This window comes from Manacus vitellinus, unplaced genomic scaffold (genome assembly GCF_001715985.3).
Source record: "Manacus vitellinus isolate BGI_N305 unplaced genomic scaffold, ASM171598v3 scaffold_26_pilon, whole genome shotgun sequence".
Lineage (NCBI taxonomy): Eukaryota > Metazoa > Chordata > Aves > Passeriformes > Pipridae > Manacus > Manacus vitellinus.
Window position 1 is genome coordinate 3,483,273 of NW_021939960.1, and position 15,465 is coordinate 3,498,737.

At 42.1% G+C, this 15,465-nt stretch overlaps 1 protein-coding gene across 1 annotated transcript; it reads left to right on the forward strand.

Moving 5' to 3' along the window:
• The first annotated feature begins 3,154 nt into the window (after positions 1-3,154).
• On the forward strand, positions 3,155-5,069 carry MC3R (melanocortin 3 receptor). The gene has a single exon (XM_008933011.3). The coding sequence runs from the start codon at positions 3,562-3,564 to the stop codon at positions 4,537-4,539; it is 978 nt and encodes a 325-aa protein (XP_008931259.1). The 5' UTR covers positions 3,155-3,561; the 3' UTR covers positions 4,540-5,069.
• Positions 5,070-15,465: the final 10,396 nt, after the last annotated feature.

The following is a 15,465-nucleotide window of genomic DNA, read 5'->3' on the forward strand; positions in this document are numbered from 1 at the left end:
AGTAAAGTTAGACAGGATATTGGGAAGAAATTGTTCCCTGTGAGGGTGGTGAGGCCCTGGCACAGGTTGCCCAGAGAAGCTGTGGATGCCCCATCCCTGGAAGTATCCAAGGTCAGGTTGGATGGGACTTGGAGCAACCTTGGGCTAGTGGAAGGTGTCCCTGCCCATAGCAGGGACATATTTTCATAATAAATTCATTGTTCATTTTTGCAGTCTGGCCTTCAAGCTGCTAAAAATTTTTATTTTTCTGGGGTTTTAAATTATTGTTTATAAAAGCACAGAAGAGTGTTTTCTTCAGTTGAACCATCCAAGTTAAAGAATTGGTAGCAACTACAGGGACAGTGACCAAGGACTTCTCTGATTCAGCACATCATGGGATTAAAAGGCTATATTGGTATTTTCAACAGCGGGTTTGTATTGTGAGTGCAAGGAATAAACAAGAGCACAGCTGAAATAGGACCCTGCTCTTGAGGTCAAATAAATGTACTCTCACAATACTTGGAGAGAAGGCTGAGCACAGGAACATTAGTCAGGGATTGCTGAGCCCAAGACAAGAGGTGAGAAGGGTCTTTTAGTCACTGATTTAAAATAGAAGATGGCACTTCACATACATTAACAGAGTTTCAAGGAAACATTCTGAAGTACCACAAGCTTACTGACTCACCACAATCCAGCAAAGCCCAGAGACGCAAAACTTTGACTGGTCCCACCCAACCTGCAGGAGTTCCATCCTGGATCTGCCCTGACAACAGCCCTGAGCACATCCCAGGCTGCAGGTTTTCCCCTGGAGGCCTTAGGAAAAGAGGTGGAAGGGGCTACACACAAGGCAAAACTGGGGGAGTACACACAGGATCTCACACCCCTAACTCTCCAATCTTCTCTTCACCAGGTCATGGTGAAGGGAGGACCTAAACCAAGTTACCATTTCATTTAATATGCCCTGGATTGCAGCAATTGCTACAGCTCTGCTCCCCTGCCCAAGACAAGTGGTTTTCACTATCTGGGAGATTGAGGACATGAATGTGTAACATCATTTTAGTGCATTTTAGTGATTTGCCACCCCTCAGATGCAGTGTAGCAATATCCAGGACACAAATCCACTGCCACCCTGCTTGGCACTGCAATAGCCACAGTCACTACCTCTGTCTCTGGCAATGGGGCAGGAACTGACAGCTGAGGGGCAGCAAATTGTTATATAGGTTGCAAAATATATTGTGACATCTCAGATCATGTAGGTTTTCCAATGCTGAGCAGAGAAATCCCCTTACACCTTGTGAAAATAAGGGCTCACACAGTGCTGTCTTTTGCACAAAAGCAACTTTTTCCCATTTCTGCAAAGATCTCAGAGTCAGTTTGAGCTTGCTATCAGATACATGAGGCTCTAGCCCACTATTTTTAGCATTTAATGGCAAAGCTGATAGTGCCATTAATCCACTTTGGTATATAACATTCAATTTCCACTTCAAATTGCATCTCAGAGCAAATGGTAGCTTGATTCCTGCTGTCAGATATATTCAGAAATTTATGATGCAACGCATTTAATGACTTCCTGCTCTCAGCTGAAGCTGGGAAAACCTGTAGTAGTCTTTTGGGACAGTGTGGTATCAAGGGATGGAGCATTCTGGAGGGGAGATTTACAGGACTATCACAGGATGTTGCTGAGGCTGTCCAGATGGGCAGCACAGGACTGGAATGTAAATGGCAAAGCACTCCCGTAAATTGGTGTGTATGTGGGTGCCTCAAACCTAAGTGCCCCTCCACCAGCAGGTAGTCCAGAGCCAAGCCCAGAAGGATGTTATCCCTGCAGGGAGAGCTCTCCTGCACGGATGGGAGCCTTTGGATCCTGTGCTTGCCCTGGGAGGACACAGCCTCCACCTGCCACTTCAAAAGAGAGCACACGAGGACAGAGCTGGCAGGGAGGGACACCTGCCCAGCCTTGCTCCTGCTGGGCTCCTGCTCAGCTGCAAAACAACATTTCCAAGGGCAGTGATAGTTATTATGTCTAAAAATCACTGTCTTGAGCATACTCCATCAGCTCAAAAAAGCTGGAAACCAGGAACTGAAGCTCAAAACAGAGGGAGTTGCTCAAGACTTAAATCCAGACACTTGGACAGATGGAATATCTTTTCCCTACCATGAGATTAGAGGCATGGGGGAGATAGCTTGCTGCTATACTTTTTTTAAAGATATTTTTAAGATATCTACTTTAAAATACACCACTGTGAATTTAGGGAGAGACCAATTAAGGTCTTTAAAACGTTAACTGTAAAATTGGTGAGCAAGTCCCCAGCCATTTATTCAACTTAAAATTACTGCACTGAATATTGTCCTTGTAAAACGATCACGTGGAGGTTGAAATTGAGATTTGTTGTGTCTTGCTATTGAATTATGGGTGCATGATAGTAATTCTGTGGGCTCAGAAGGAAACTGGAAAAGATTTGTGACTTTTTGAGCCGTAAGAGAAACCTCAAACATTCGTATAAGTGATATTGGATGGCTTTGACTTTAAAATACTTCTCAAAAGTATGAGTTGTGAAGTATTCAGACACCAGCAGGTGCCATCAAAAAAACAAACTAAGAAAATTCACCAGAGAGATATAGAATGAATAAAGTGCAAGGAAAATCTACTTTATACTTAATGATAAATGAAAATCTCCCTGGTCCTTCATAGGTTTAAATCAGTACAACCCCAGTTAAGACCAGTCACAGTGGGATCCTGTGAGCAAAAGAAGTGGCTGGGGAGAAAAATTCTTTTTTGAAAGAGTAAAGAAAGGAAAGGCACGTGAAAATTTGTTTCACTTCTCCATCAGAGATGTGTCTTCCAGTGCAGGTGCCCAAAGGTGCAGGGACGGTCCATCCCTCCCCTGGGCAGGACCCGGATGCCCAGAACAGGCATAAAGTTTTGCTGGGTGAAAATCCCGCTTTTCCGAGGAATTTTGAAGCCAATCCCTCCTGTTCGGTACCTGCAGAGGGCGCCAGACGGTTTCGGATGTGCTGGGGATGCTGCACCAGGTGCTTGTGGCTGTCAGTCACAAAGGTGCTCGCTCTGGAATGGCCAATGCTCTGCACGGAGGATGAAGTAGGAGTTGTTTTTTCTTTCGTGCACGTATAAATCCCTTAGTTCTCTTTTCCATTCTTGCCACTGAAATAGCAACAGATACTTCGCTGAGCTGGAACATGCTGGCAACAAACCTGCCCCAGCAGACGGGAAAACTCCCTACTTTTAATCCCCGGGAGAGCTAAAACCAGCAATGTGCTGCTGCCGATTTTTCCCTGCAGAGGAAACTGTTTGATGCCTGCGAGGCTTGAAGCTCACTTTCTTACACAGGAAAAAGCAGTGTGTGACTGACATAAAACTCGCTGTAAATGCATAATTTTTTTTATGTTTCCACTTGTAAAAGTGACCAAAGAAAGGTCCAGCTTGATTCCACCCCATATGCACAGCAGCAGCTTGGAAGGACTTGTTTTCCTTTTTCTTTCTTTTTTCTCCCTTTTTTTCTCTTTTTAACCTGTGCTCTATCAGGTCCATAATCAGTTGTGAATTCAACTCCTTTGCTGACAATGAATACCACACACTCTGCATTTTCATTTCAGCCTGTGCAGCTTAATGTCACCGAAGACTTCAACGACTCCACTCTGAACAGCAGAAGTGGCGATGGATTTTGTGAGCAGGTCTTCATAAAAGCAGAGGTCTTCTTGACTTTAGGGATCATCAGCCTCCTGGAAAACATCCTTGTCATTCTGGCAGTGCTGAAGAATGGAAACCTACATTCTCCCATGTATTTCTTCCTTTGTAGCTTGGCTGTGGCAGATATGTTGGTGAGCATGTCAAACGCCCTGGAGACTGTCATGATTGCAATCCTGAGCAACGGCTACTTGATCATTGATGACCACTTCATCCAGCATATGGACAATGTTTTTGACTCAATGATTTGTATTTCTTTGGTAGCCTCAATTTGCAACCTCTTGGTTATAGCCATTGACAGGTACATAACTATTTTCTATGCTCTCCGTTACCACAGCATCATGACTGTGAAGAAAGCTTTAACCTTGATTGTGGTCATTTGGATTGCTTGTATCATCTGTGGCATCATATTCATTGCCTACTCAGAGAGCAAAACTGTCATTGTGTGTCTCATCACCATGTTCTTTACCATGCTCTTCCTCATGGCCTCCCTCTATGTCCACATGTTCCTGTTCGCCCGCCTGCACGTGAAGCGAATCGCAGCCCTGCCCGTGGAAGGGGTGCCCTACCAGAGGACCTGCATGAAGGGAGCTGTCACCATCACCATATTGCTGGGTGTCTTCATTGTCTGCTGGGCACCTTTCTTCCTCCACCTCATCCTCATCATTTCGTGCCCGATGAATCCATACTGCATCTGCTACACCTCACACTTCAACACCTACCTGGTGTTGATAATGTGCAACTCGGTGATTGACCCACTCATTTATGCTTTCCGGAGTCTGGAGATGAGAAAGACTTTCAAAGAAATAGTGTGTTGCTGTTATGGCATGAGTGTGGGACAGTGCATGCTATAAACCTCTGGCTTTGGGTGGAAAATGCCCACAATAGGTGTATGCATATATATGTATGTATTATCAAGATACACAGCAGCTCACTTTTAATGCAGTGCCTGAAGGAAGGGTGCAGGAAAGAAAAATGCCTTCTACATGATGCCTTGTTTCATACTTTTCAGAATGAGAAACAGTTTCAACTGAATTATATGAAGTTTTTTAAATAGTTATAACAGAAGGAAATCCAGAGTGGCTTAAAAATAGCTTAAGAAACTTACTGGGAAAAACAAATCCTGAAAGGGAATACTACCTTCTAGAGATTGAAATAATGTTCTCTCTACCATTCATTTGTGCCTGTTGCTTTATCTTTGTGTCATCACCACCAAGTCAGTGGTTTCTAAAAGATTCGATTAGTCATCTCTGTGGAAAGGTATTCAGAAGCCCAACAAGTAACAACATTGTTCCACACCTACTCCCATGCCTCCACCTTTTAATGAAAGAACAGACTGATATTTATGCTGTTTGCTATAAAGCAACCCAAGTACAATTTTGGAAGGGTGAAAGTAAACATTTCTCTTGCACTGAGATCAGTCAAATGAAAAGGAATCACAGTATCAGTGACAGTGTGATTTAAACAGCTGCCTGATAAGATTGACTCATATGAAGGCTTTTACATTATTTATTGTAATATAGGAGTATTATATCCTTGAATATTGAATTATTTTTTTAAGCTGGAATGCACTGATTAATGTAGTGTTTGGTCTGTTCATAAAAAGTCACAGAAATCGTCTTTTGATAAACCATCACTAATGAGACCCACAGATCTGACCATCAGGAATAGCTAAAATTCAAAATAATTTGAATCTAGCTTTGTGTAAAAGCTGCATGGAGTCATTACAAATATCCACCTGGCTAAGTTCAGTTCCTGAAAAAATAACATGTTTATAACAGATAGAACTTCTATACATTGAGAAATTAATGTCATGGGTCAGTCTCTTGTTACTTAAGCTTTCCCCTGAACTCAGGGGATGGACACTCCTGCACTGGGAACAAGGAAGCAACATGCTCTTTGCCATCATTTCCAAACTCTGTGTGCAAGTCAGTGGCATGTAAAGCACTCAACTTCAGCTGCAGTAATTTAGTCTGTGCCTCTGCTTTTTGTAGGAATAAACCATGTCAGTGGCCTTCAAACAGCACTTTGTAACCGAGCAGAGGCTGATGCAGTTTGTGTGCAACAGGTACAGGCACTAGTGCAGGCAGTGCCAGGCTAAGAAAACTCTGAGCCATCCTAAAGTCTATTTAGCACCTTTCTGGTACCTTGCTTTTAGGAGAGGCAGTATCCCAAACCCCTCAGGGTTGTCTATTGCTTTCAAACATCTAAAAGATCTCATTTGACTTAAGACTATCTTTTTTATTTCCTCCTCCTATTTCATTTGAATGGAGTTGCTCAGTTATTATTATTAGAGTTATTTCTGGGGCTCTCTCTGTCAGGTCAGGAACAGTTAATCCAGTCCAGAGCTTCCCCACCTATTCTGCCTCCAGTTCTGCACTCACACACTGGTCCTGGTACCCTCCAGGTTGGTGGTGTTTTCCTGCCCCTGGCTCCAGATCCAGCTCTGGTTGCTGTGAGGAGTCACATTTCACACTTTGCAAATACTGGCCTGTGCTTGATTCTCAGCATCCTACAACCTACATAGGGAGCAACCCAACATCCCAATCCTATGGCCAAGGGGCCAAGAGCCATCTCTCCCTGTGCTCTTGCCACACTGCCCACCAGCACTAACCCACCTCATGTTCCCTATTTCCCTTCCCTCTGATTACACCCTAAATTCCCTGAGTTCTTATTTCCTCCCACAATCACATCCTCCAGATATCCCCCTCCCAAATCTCCCACTGTTCCAACAATTACCTAATTTCAGAACAGAACAGGCACAAATGAAAATTTTCACCAATTTTGGGCAAAAATTAGAGAAAATCCCAACCACTGGCAAAGAATGCTTTCAGCCTTACCTGTGCCTCACAGAGTTCAGCACTACCAAGATCTGTTCTGTTAGCTCAGCCTGTACACTTTGCAACACCTGATGTGGCACATTAAGATGAAATCAGCACAGGAAACCACACAACTGGCCTTTTGTAGTGTGGAAAGACTGTACTTGTAAAAAAATCTCTACCTGTTGTCATTGTTCTGTATCTTTATACACTGGAGCATGGTTTGCCATGATATTCTGCTCAGGTTATTGTGTATTTAGCTTTTATTGCACCTGATGTCCTACTTATTTCTCTTTTAAAAGCGATTTAAACAAGACCGATTCATACTGTGCTTTGCCTTTAAACAAAACATCCATGTGCTGAATAAAACAATCTGAAGAGATCACTTAGAGCCATGTTTGCTTCTATCAGAGCACCACGTCATGTCAAACCAGTCTGTGGGCTGGCTCACAAAACTAGAAATAGAGTCTAACACTGGGCAAAAACCTCTTAATTCACAGAATCATGGAATGGTTTGGGTTGGAATGGACTTGAAAGCTCATGAAGTTCCACCTCCCTGTCAAGGAGAAGGACACCTTCCACTAGACCAGGTTCCTCAAAGCCCCACCCAATCTGGCCTTAAATTCTAAACTCTGCCCACAGAGCTACACAAAAGTGAGCAAACAATCCAGATTTCTCAGTCTCACATGCGAACCAGTTGGGAAGAAAATCCATAAAATCCCCCAAAGATCTCTCACCCTTTCTGTCACCACCCTCCCCACAGGTTATCCACAGAGATGGGTGATGGGTTTGTCCAGCTCCAGTTCCAGATTCTCAGCTCTAAATCATACTTTGGAAATCCACAGTGCAGAGTTCTGCACAGAGCCAGGATGATATCCATCACAAGCCTGGGAAGGGAAAGAGGCAGTTCCATGGGACTGAACCCCCAGCAGGAGTTACTGAATGAACACTCACAGCTACAGCTCCAGGTGTAACGTGGAAGTGGAGGGAAGAACAGGACTGCACCCTAAGGAAATATCCCTGCAATAGGAGGGACAGACCTTAACACTTGGATGAGAAAGGAATCCTGAAACTGGAAATCCCCCAGTCCTCAGGGGCAGCAGTCAGGACTCATCCAAGAGATACAGAAGCACTGGTAGAGCCCAAACCAGCATCATTTCCCAGCAGTGACCCTTTAGATGTGTCCATACAGCAGAACAAAGACATCACAACACATGCAGGGACAGGAGAGCAGCCCCTGACCAGAGCTGGTAACCAGAGCAACGTCTCTATCTCAGAATCTGCCCCTGATCAGAACTGCAGTGAAATGTGACCACTACCAGAGTTGTCACTATTAAACCAACATGTAATCTGTTCATAATAAGAAATGTTTCTTCCTTGATAACAGTGTTGGGCTGAACAAGATATATGCAGTTTCCCCCTAGATGATCTAAGAAATGGCAGGCTGAGAAAATATCTTTTTCATCTAAAGGTGTCATTAATATGGATTCATTGATTCAGTTTTTCTGCAAAAAAATTAGGCAGTTCACAGGCACTGTAGGATTAGCACTTGCTCAAAGACTTGTTAGAAAATCCTCATATATTTAAGACAAATATTTGATTTCACAAGAGCATGAGTAATCCTCCTAAGTCAACTCAACACAGCACATTCTGTTTCTTTCATATTAAATTCAGCACTACACAAGCAATTTTCCCATCAATAAGTGTCTAAATATTTTATAATTGACAACATTTATCTTAATGGACAAATAACAAAGTCCAGGCACAGAGTGCTGCCTTCAAACAATGTCATTATTAGGGCCATTAGTACAAATAGCTTCATTACCTCTTCACTGAAATAAGATGGTTCTATTTGTTGAAGCTTAGTTTGGGACCAGGGTTTTTTGGCTGTACTTAAACCATTAAGGAGATTTTGAAGGAATCCAGTAAGGAATACAGCTTCACAACATACCCTGAGAGTCCCTTTGCTGGGCAACACAGCCCAATCTCAGCTCCAAACCTCTGAGACAGTACAAGAGAACCCAGGTGACCTGGGCACTGAGACACCCAGCACAGCCACAGCAAATGCAACTGTTCCACAACAGCTTCTTCCTTCCTGCCCCACCATCCAAGAGCACAGGCACTCAGACCTGCTGATGTGAGATGATTCGTGTCTTCAAACTGGCAGAGAGTAGAGTTAGATTGTATACTAGGAAGAAATAGTTTTCTGTGAGGGTGGAGAGGCCCTGGCACAGGTTGCCCAGAGAAGCTGTGGCTGCCCCATCCCTGGAAGTGTCCAAGGCCAGCTTGGACGGGGCTTGGAGCAACCTGGGATAGTGGAAGGTGTCCCTGCACATAGCAGGGGGGTGAAATGGGATGAGCTTTAAAGTTCCTTTCAATCCAAACCATTCTATTCTATTTTATTCCTTCTAAATAAGGCACAGAAATCTGGACAGTATTCAGTGGGTTAGAGGGTGCAGAGTAGAGACGCTCACACAGCCTCCTCATCTCACTATAAATGGTGCTACCAAGCCACAATAGGGCTCTCTGCTGTTCCCTCTTCAGAACAGCTCTGGGTACAGGCACAGATCTATTTTTTTAATGACAACTGTAACACAATGCCCTTAATCAATCCACTTTCAGGTGGAAGGCAGAGGAAAGAAACACCTTTCAAAGAACGCTGCAAAGACTCATCAAAATTCCTGTCCATGTATATCTCTGTGTAGAATATTCAAATGGTGCTGTTCTGCTCAGTTTTGAAGGTTAAAGCCTAAAAGATTAAAATGCAGCCTTGTTCCTAAGTGGTTCAGTTAAAAAATGTACATTAAGTGGGTAGAGGCATTGAGAGGAAATTTAAAGCAGATTCTTAAGGCCAGAGCCACAGGTGAACCCACTGTGCTGGCAGTGGTGCAGCATCCCAGCTGCACATTTCATTGTGTTCTTTCCTTGGCTGGCAGGTAATGGGGTCACTGCTCAAGTCAGATGTTACACTGATGAATGGAAATAAGCTCTATCAGACTCATTCCAAAGAGAAAAACATTGCTTTTGATGTTTCAAATCTGTTTGGAAAATAAACATCTTTTTGTTCTTTATCCCAGTCATTATATATTTCAAAAGCATTTTAAATGGTAGCACAGGGCTCTGCTCATTCATCACTCTCACAATTTACACCTGTTAGAGTCAACCTAAAATCACTGGGTGAGGTCCCAACACAGCACTAGGGCTGATTTCAATAAAAGCACATTTCCATCCCACTCACTAATTCAGTACTATACAAAGTAGCCCTAAATCTGCCTGATGTGGAGAGGATTGGATGTCACAGGCAAGTCAGAAATGCTTCTGAAACAGAAACCATAAAAACTGTAACATGTAAATTTAGTGTTTGGACAATGTGTTGGTTGGTGGGGCAGGAGTTCAGGGGTGGATACTTCATCAGGAAGACCAAGACCTCAAAGAGTTAAGATAAATTTGTGTAATATTCACATCATTCTGAAAACACTAGTGAAAAGTAGATCTACTTGCTATTTTTACTCACTCAGCTGACTGTGCACAAGAAAAGGACATACCTGCTTGTTCTGGGATGGTGATGGAAATATATTTATTATCTGGTAAAATAAATAATCTGAAACTTTCATAGTTCCACAGTTAAGTACCTGCCCTAAGCTTTTATGAATTTCCAAGGTTCCTTTGTCCTATTTTATATTTTTCATTTGTTTGTTTATGAAAACACAGTTTTGATTTGAGGCTATTTATCTCTTGTGATTATAAACAAAGGCACTGCTCAAGTGAGATTTACTTAGGAAATCCATAAATCCATGATGTTATTGCTCAAACTGTCTCCATGAGTAACAAATGCAGTCAAAATTCACCTTCAAGCCCAACTGATGCAGTTTGGGTTTGTTCTGTACCTATTACTGATTCAAGGCCAAAAATGAACATTCTAGAGAAAAAATGAAATATAGAGAGCAGTCCTGATTCACTGCAAAGGGGAGAACAGGCAGCACAATACTTTCAAGACATGATTGATATAATCACTACTATTTCAAGGATATTTTCAAGGATCACTACTACTTTTGGCATATGCTGCAACTGAATTACAAAGCCAGAGGCCAAGCATTATGGACTTGAGACTACTCTGTATTAACATATAAATATTATAACCAGATATTTATCAATGTAACAGTGAACACACTTTAAATTAACAGGATGAAAACTTCGGGTTTTTTTTAAATAAACACCCACACACTGAATCAGAAACACTTCCAGCTATTTAAACTTCCTAATTTAGCTTGAATTGACATTTAAGTACAGACAGACCAACAGACATTCTGAGAAATGAATGTTTCTTTAGACCTACACATTCACAGAGGTACAAGAAACTGGAGGAGAGGTTAGAACAGCTACAGACCTGCTACACACGTTCCCCTTCCAGTTTGCTCACTCGATGCAATCCCACATTATCCAAGTAGTTGAGTAGCAATTGCAGCCCCTCTCCAAAGAAGCTGTGCCACAGAAAACACCTCCCCCAGAGAGGCCATTATACCGAGCTGATAATCTGAGCAGTGAAAAGGTGCAGCTGGGAGAATCACTCTAACCAGTTATTTCCTGTGATGAGAAAAGGCAGCCAGAGCCTATTAGCACTCATTTCATTAGGGGTTCCTATTGCATCTCAACAGAGCTTGGCAGCAGTGTTTGCAAGGCTCGAGTGAAAGCTGAGAAAAGCCTCCAAGTGTGATTCAGAATAAGTGCATTAAGGAGTATTTCCTCTGCCACTCTCATACAGCTGAGGGTCATCTCAGGACTTCTTCAGCTCCAAGTGTATTTAACTCATTTTCTGGTTTTATAATACCTTGTTGCACAGTGAGGAATGTTCCCAAAGGGTAATGCTGCAGGCAAGGAAGTTCCTTTCAGCAGTCACTGGAGAAGATGAGGCTCTTCTACTTGCTGTCCAGCAAACTCAAATTAGGCCACTGCTGCACCAGATCCATGCCAGAAACCACTTTCTTCCTCAGTTAAAGGGAGCTGACAGGGATTGATAAAACTTAGCATGTTAAATGTTTTGTGCCTAATTGTTTTGTCAAGGTAAAGCAGTCACACAAAATTTCATATTGAGGAGAAAGTAGAGAAGGAGCATAACTTTTTCAAAACAACTTGTTTAGGGAATAGGGAGTTTTTTTATATTTACCTCAGTGAAATACTGAATTTCTGTCCAACCTTGTAGACCTTGACCTTCCCAAACCTCAAAGGAAATAGTGAAAAATTTACAAAGTTGAATTTTTTATGAAATTCTGGAAAGGATCGGGCAGAGTCATCTCGATCCCTTACGGTTATGCCATCACCTCTGAGATACTAGAGAAAATCTGGTTTCAAGATTGTCCAAACACTCGGAGATCTGGAGTGACAGGACAAGGGGGAATGGCTTCCCACTGACAGAGAGCAGGGTTAGATGGGATACTGGGGAGAAATTGTTCCCTGTGAGGGTGGGGAGGCCCTGGCACAGGTTGCCCAGAGAAGCTGTGGCTGCCCCATCCCTGGAAGTGTCCAAGGCCAGGTTGGATGGGGCTTGGAGCACCCTGGGCTAGTGGAAGGTGTCCCTGCCCATGGCAGGGGGTGGGATGAGATGAGCTTTAAGGTCCCTCCCAACGCAAACTATTCTATGGTTCTACAGCTATGCCCACAGGCAGGAGTCCCAACATGCCATGAACTAATTCCATGAATCAGTGCAATTCAGATTTCCATCCCTACAGGACCAACACCTCAAAGAAACCATAAGGCAAAAAAGAGAGGCAAGAGAAAGCTGGATGGGAAACAAAGTCTGAACAGCTGTGCAAAACAGCTACTGGATGCATGTGGTGATATTTGGGACACAGGAGAGGGAAAGATCCAAGGATGAGTATCTTTGGTGCTGTTTAGCAGAAAAGAACCATTAACTATGAAACCAAGAGCCCACAGCTAATTAGGACAGATATCATGATTAGTCCTATCTGATTTCACAAAGCCTACATGTTACTCCTTCAGCCTTTAAGAGCAAAGAACCTCTTCACAAACCACTTGTCTCTCAAAGTGAGGCTGAGCTTACTCTTCATTCTGGCAAAACACCAGACCTTGTACTTGTAGCTTTTTGTTGCCTTGCTCTTGGTAGCAGTCAATTACGAGATACTTGTGAACAGCTTTGCCTTCAGTAATCTTAAAATTGTACAGCATGTACTTGGAAATGTGCTCTAAGTCAAGGACTTGTAATTGCAAGTTCTGAAATGGTACATGGACAATAAATAAAGATAAACTTTCATTTTCAAATTTCTCTGCATGCAAGCAATTGAGGTAGACTTGGTAATTCCAAACTGTTAAAACAAATCAGGAGTCAGGACAAAACATGAAGCAGGCAGTAAACTTGTCTCTAAGAAAGCAACTAACGGTTTGCATATACAACTTGATGTACAAAAATTAAACCAAACACTGCACTAGTGTCATAATCAAGTGTTCTGCATTATCTTTTATGTTTACATAACAGACCATCTATTTCTTCTGAAGGACACAAGTGTCTGCCTCAGCATCAAAAACATGACAGCAGGGGCTACTTAAAAACACTAAACAAGGGAGACTGTCAACTCCTGCATTATGGAGTGAGCTGAACATTCAGTTCCAGGGGAAGGGAACAGCAGAGAAGGACAGTGTCCATCAGTTGGCACCAGAGCAGAATCACAGAATATTCTGAACTCGAAGGGACCCACAGGGATCATCAAGTCCAACTCTTAAGTGAATGGCCCACACAGGGATCAAACCCACAACCTTGGTGTTATCAGCACCATGCTCTAACCAACTGAGCTGAGCTCAGGTTCAGCCTTAAAATAGATTTTCCGTTTTAACAGAGTCGAGAAAATTCTCTAAAATCAATGTTTCTTTCTCAGGTTTGTTTAATCTTACAGGGACACCATGCTGCTCCCTGTGACATCTGTCACAGCAGGGAGTCACAAGCAAAATCTGACTAGAAGATGCTGGTTTAGTCATTTCATTGCTATTTTGTGTCCCCTTGCCAGCCATGCCATGGTGCTTCCAACCCTATGCAGTGTCTCAGCTCTTACCCCTCTCCTCTACACCGATGGCTGAGGTTACTCAAATGACACTCAGCAGACAAATAATTCCCCTCATTCCCTAAGTACTACTTGACACTGCTTCCCTGTTTAATGCCAGGTGCAACAACTGGGAACTTCATAGGATGAAGCCTAAACAAACAAACAAACTCAATAATCCATGTATACAAGTGGACAAACCTGGATTTCTATAAATAACCCTACAACTGTGTAGCTGTAGTTCATATGCTGGGGGGTCACTACTATTCATACCAAAAAAAAAGCAGGTGTGTGCACAGGGGTAACTCTGAAGTTCCCTTTGGTTAAAATGAGAAGAAGCAGAAAAATGCACAGAGGGATGGGGAAGTGTTGTGTATTTGTAGACAAAGGGACAGTTGCATATTTCAATGATAAAAAGTTTTTACTAATGAGCAATTGTTCCCTTCTGCCACCTGCATTTAGATCCACAAACGTGGGCTTTTTGCTTTTAACTGAGCGAGAGAAGTTGAAACTGAAATCAGTTACCACTGAGAACATGTACAAGTGGACCTGTGGGTGTAATAACAGTGCAAACATTGTTTCCATCACTGGTTCTTAGAATTTAGCCCCATTATGCACCATCTGACATGCAATTTGATGTCTATCATATTGTTGTTGCCCAAAATTCTTTTGTTTGTTGAAGTCTCTTAAAATTGTAAACCAGAAATGCCACCAATTCTGTTACAAAGTTGATAACTAAAAAACCCTAAAATTTAAATGCAAAGCTAGAAAAATGGGAGTTATATTGGAAACAAAAGCAGATTATCATAGGACAGTGACTTTTATTAAGAGAAAAAGATGGTACTTCTCTTTTGCTTTTTAATCAGAAATTCTACAAGTGGGTACTAAGTTGTTACTTAAACCAGGCATACATGGATACAGGGGATCAATGAGACACACATAAGTGACTAAAAAGTGTTCTTAAAAATTAATCCACCAGGTAGAAAAACATGATGTTCTCAGATGTTCGAATTCATTGTTTTCTTCTCTCACATAATATCAATTTAACCAGGTTTAGGTTTGATTTCTTTCTAAATTCTGTGTGGTAATACAAGTACAGTGAAAATCAATGTTCCCCTCTCAAAATGGAACCAATTACTCTTTAGATATGGTAGATTTTAAATATCATTTTTTGACCTAAGTGCAGCTCCTCACCAGAATCTAAGAGCTGTTAAATTACTGACAGTCCGAATGTATGAGAAATATTCCAACCCAGCTCAATTATTGTCTGAAAAGCAATATGTGAAGAGGTATTGAATGTCCTACTGGGCACCTTTGGTGGCTTTACTTAATAAAAACTGGAATTCAAGGCTTAGTTCTCCCTTTGGTGCTGGTTTACAGACCAAAATGGTACTTAAGTGGTACCAAGGGCAGAAGCATCTTTTGTGTCCTTCCCTGCCTTCTCCTAAAGGAACAGGATTTCTTGTTTAGCCAACAAAACTTGCTCCTTCTGAGTTTTATCTTTGAAGGGAAGATATCAGAAAAGATGCAGGGGACCTTGTCTTTATTAAAGTCAAGTACTGAAGGCAGCCAAGTTGTCAGGGAGGAGATTTAGTTCAGGGAACAGCATTTTCCAGACTGTAAAAGCCAAGAGACAGCTCAGAGAACACAATTTTCTGGGATAGCTAGAGCTATGTGACAGTTTGGTGTTTTGTTTTCTTAAATGCTGTCCCTTTGGTGGTTCTCCTTAATGAAAAATTATTCAGACATACTGAAGTAATACTTTCCTTCTAATGTGATAATTACTTCCAATTTGTTGTATAACTGCTAATCAGAAAAGGCAAATAACTTCCTTGGCATATGCACAAATATTGCTATTTAGAAAATTAAATCACTGATATACTACCCACTTTCTTGCTTTATTGGAAGCTGG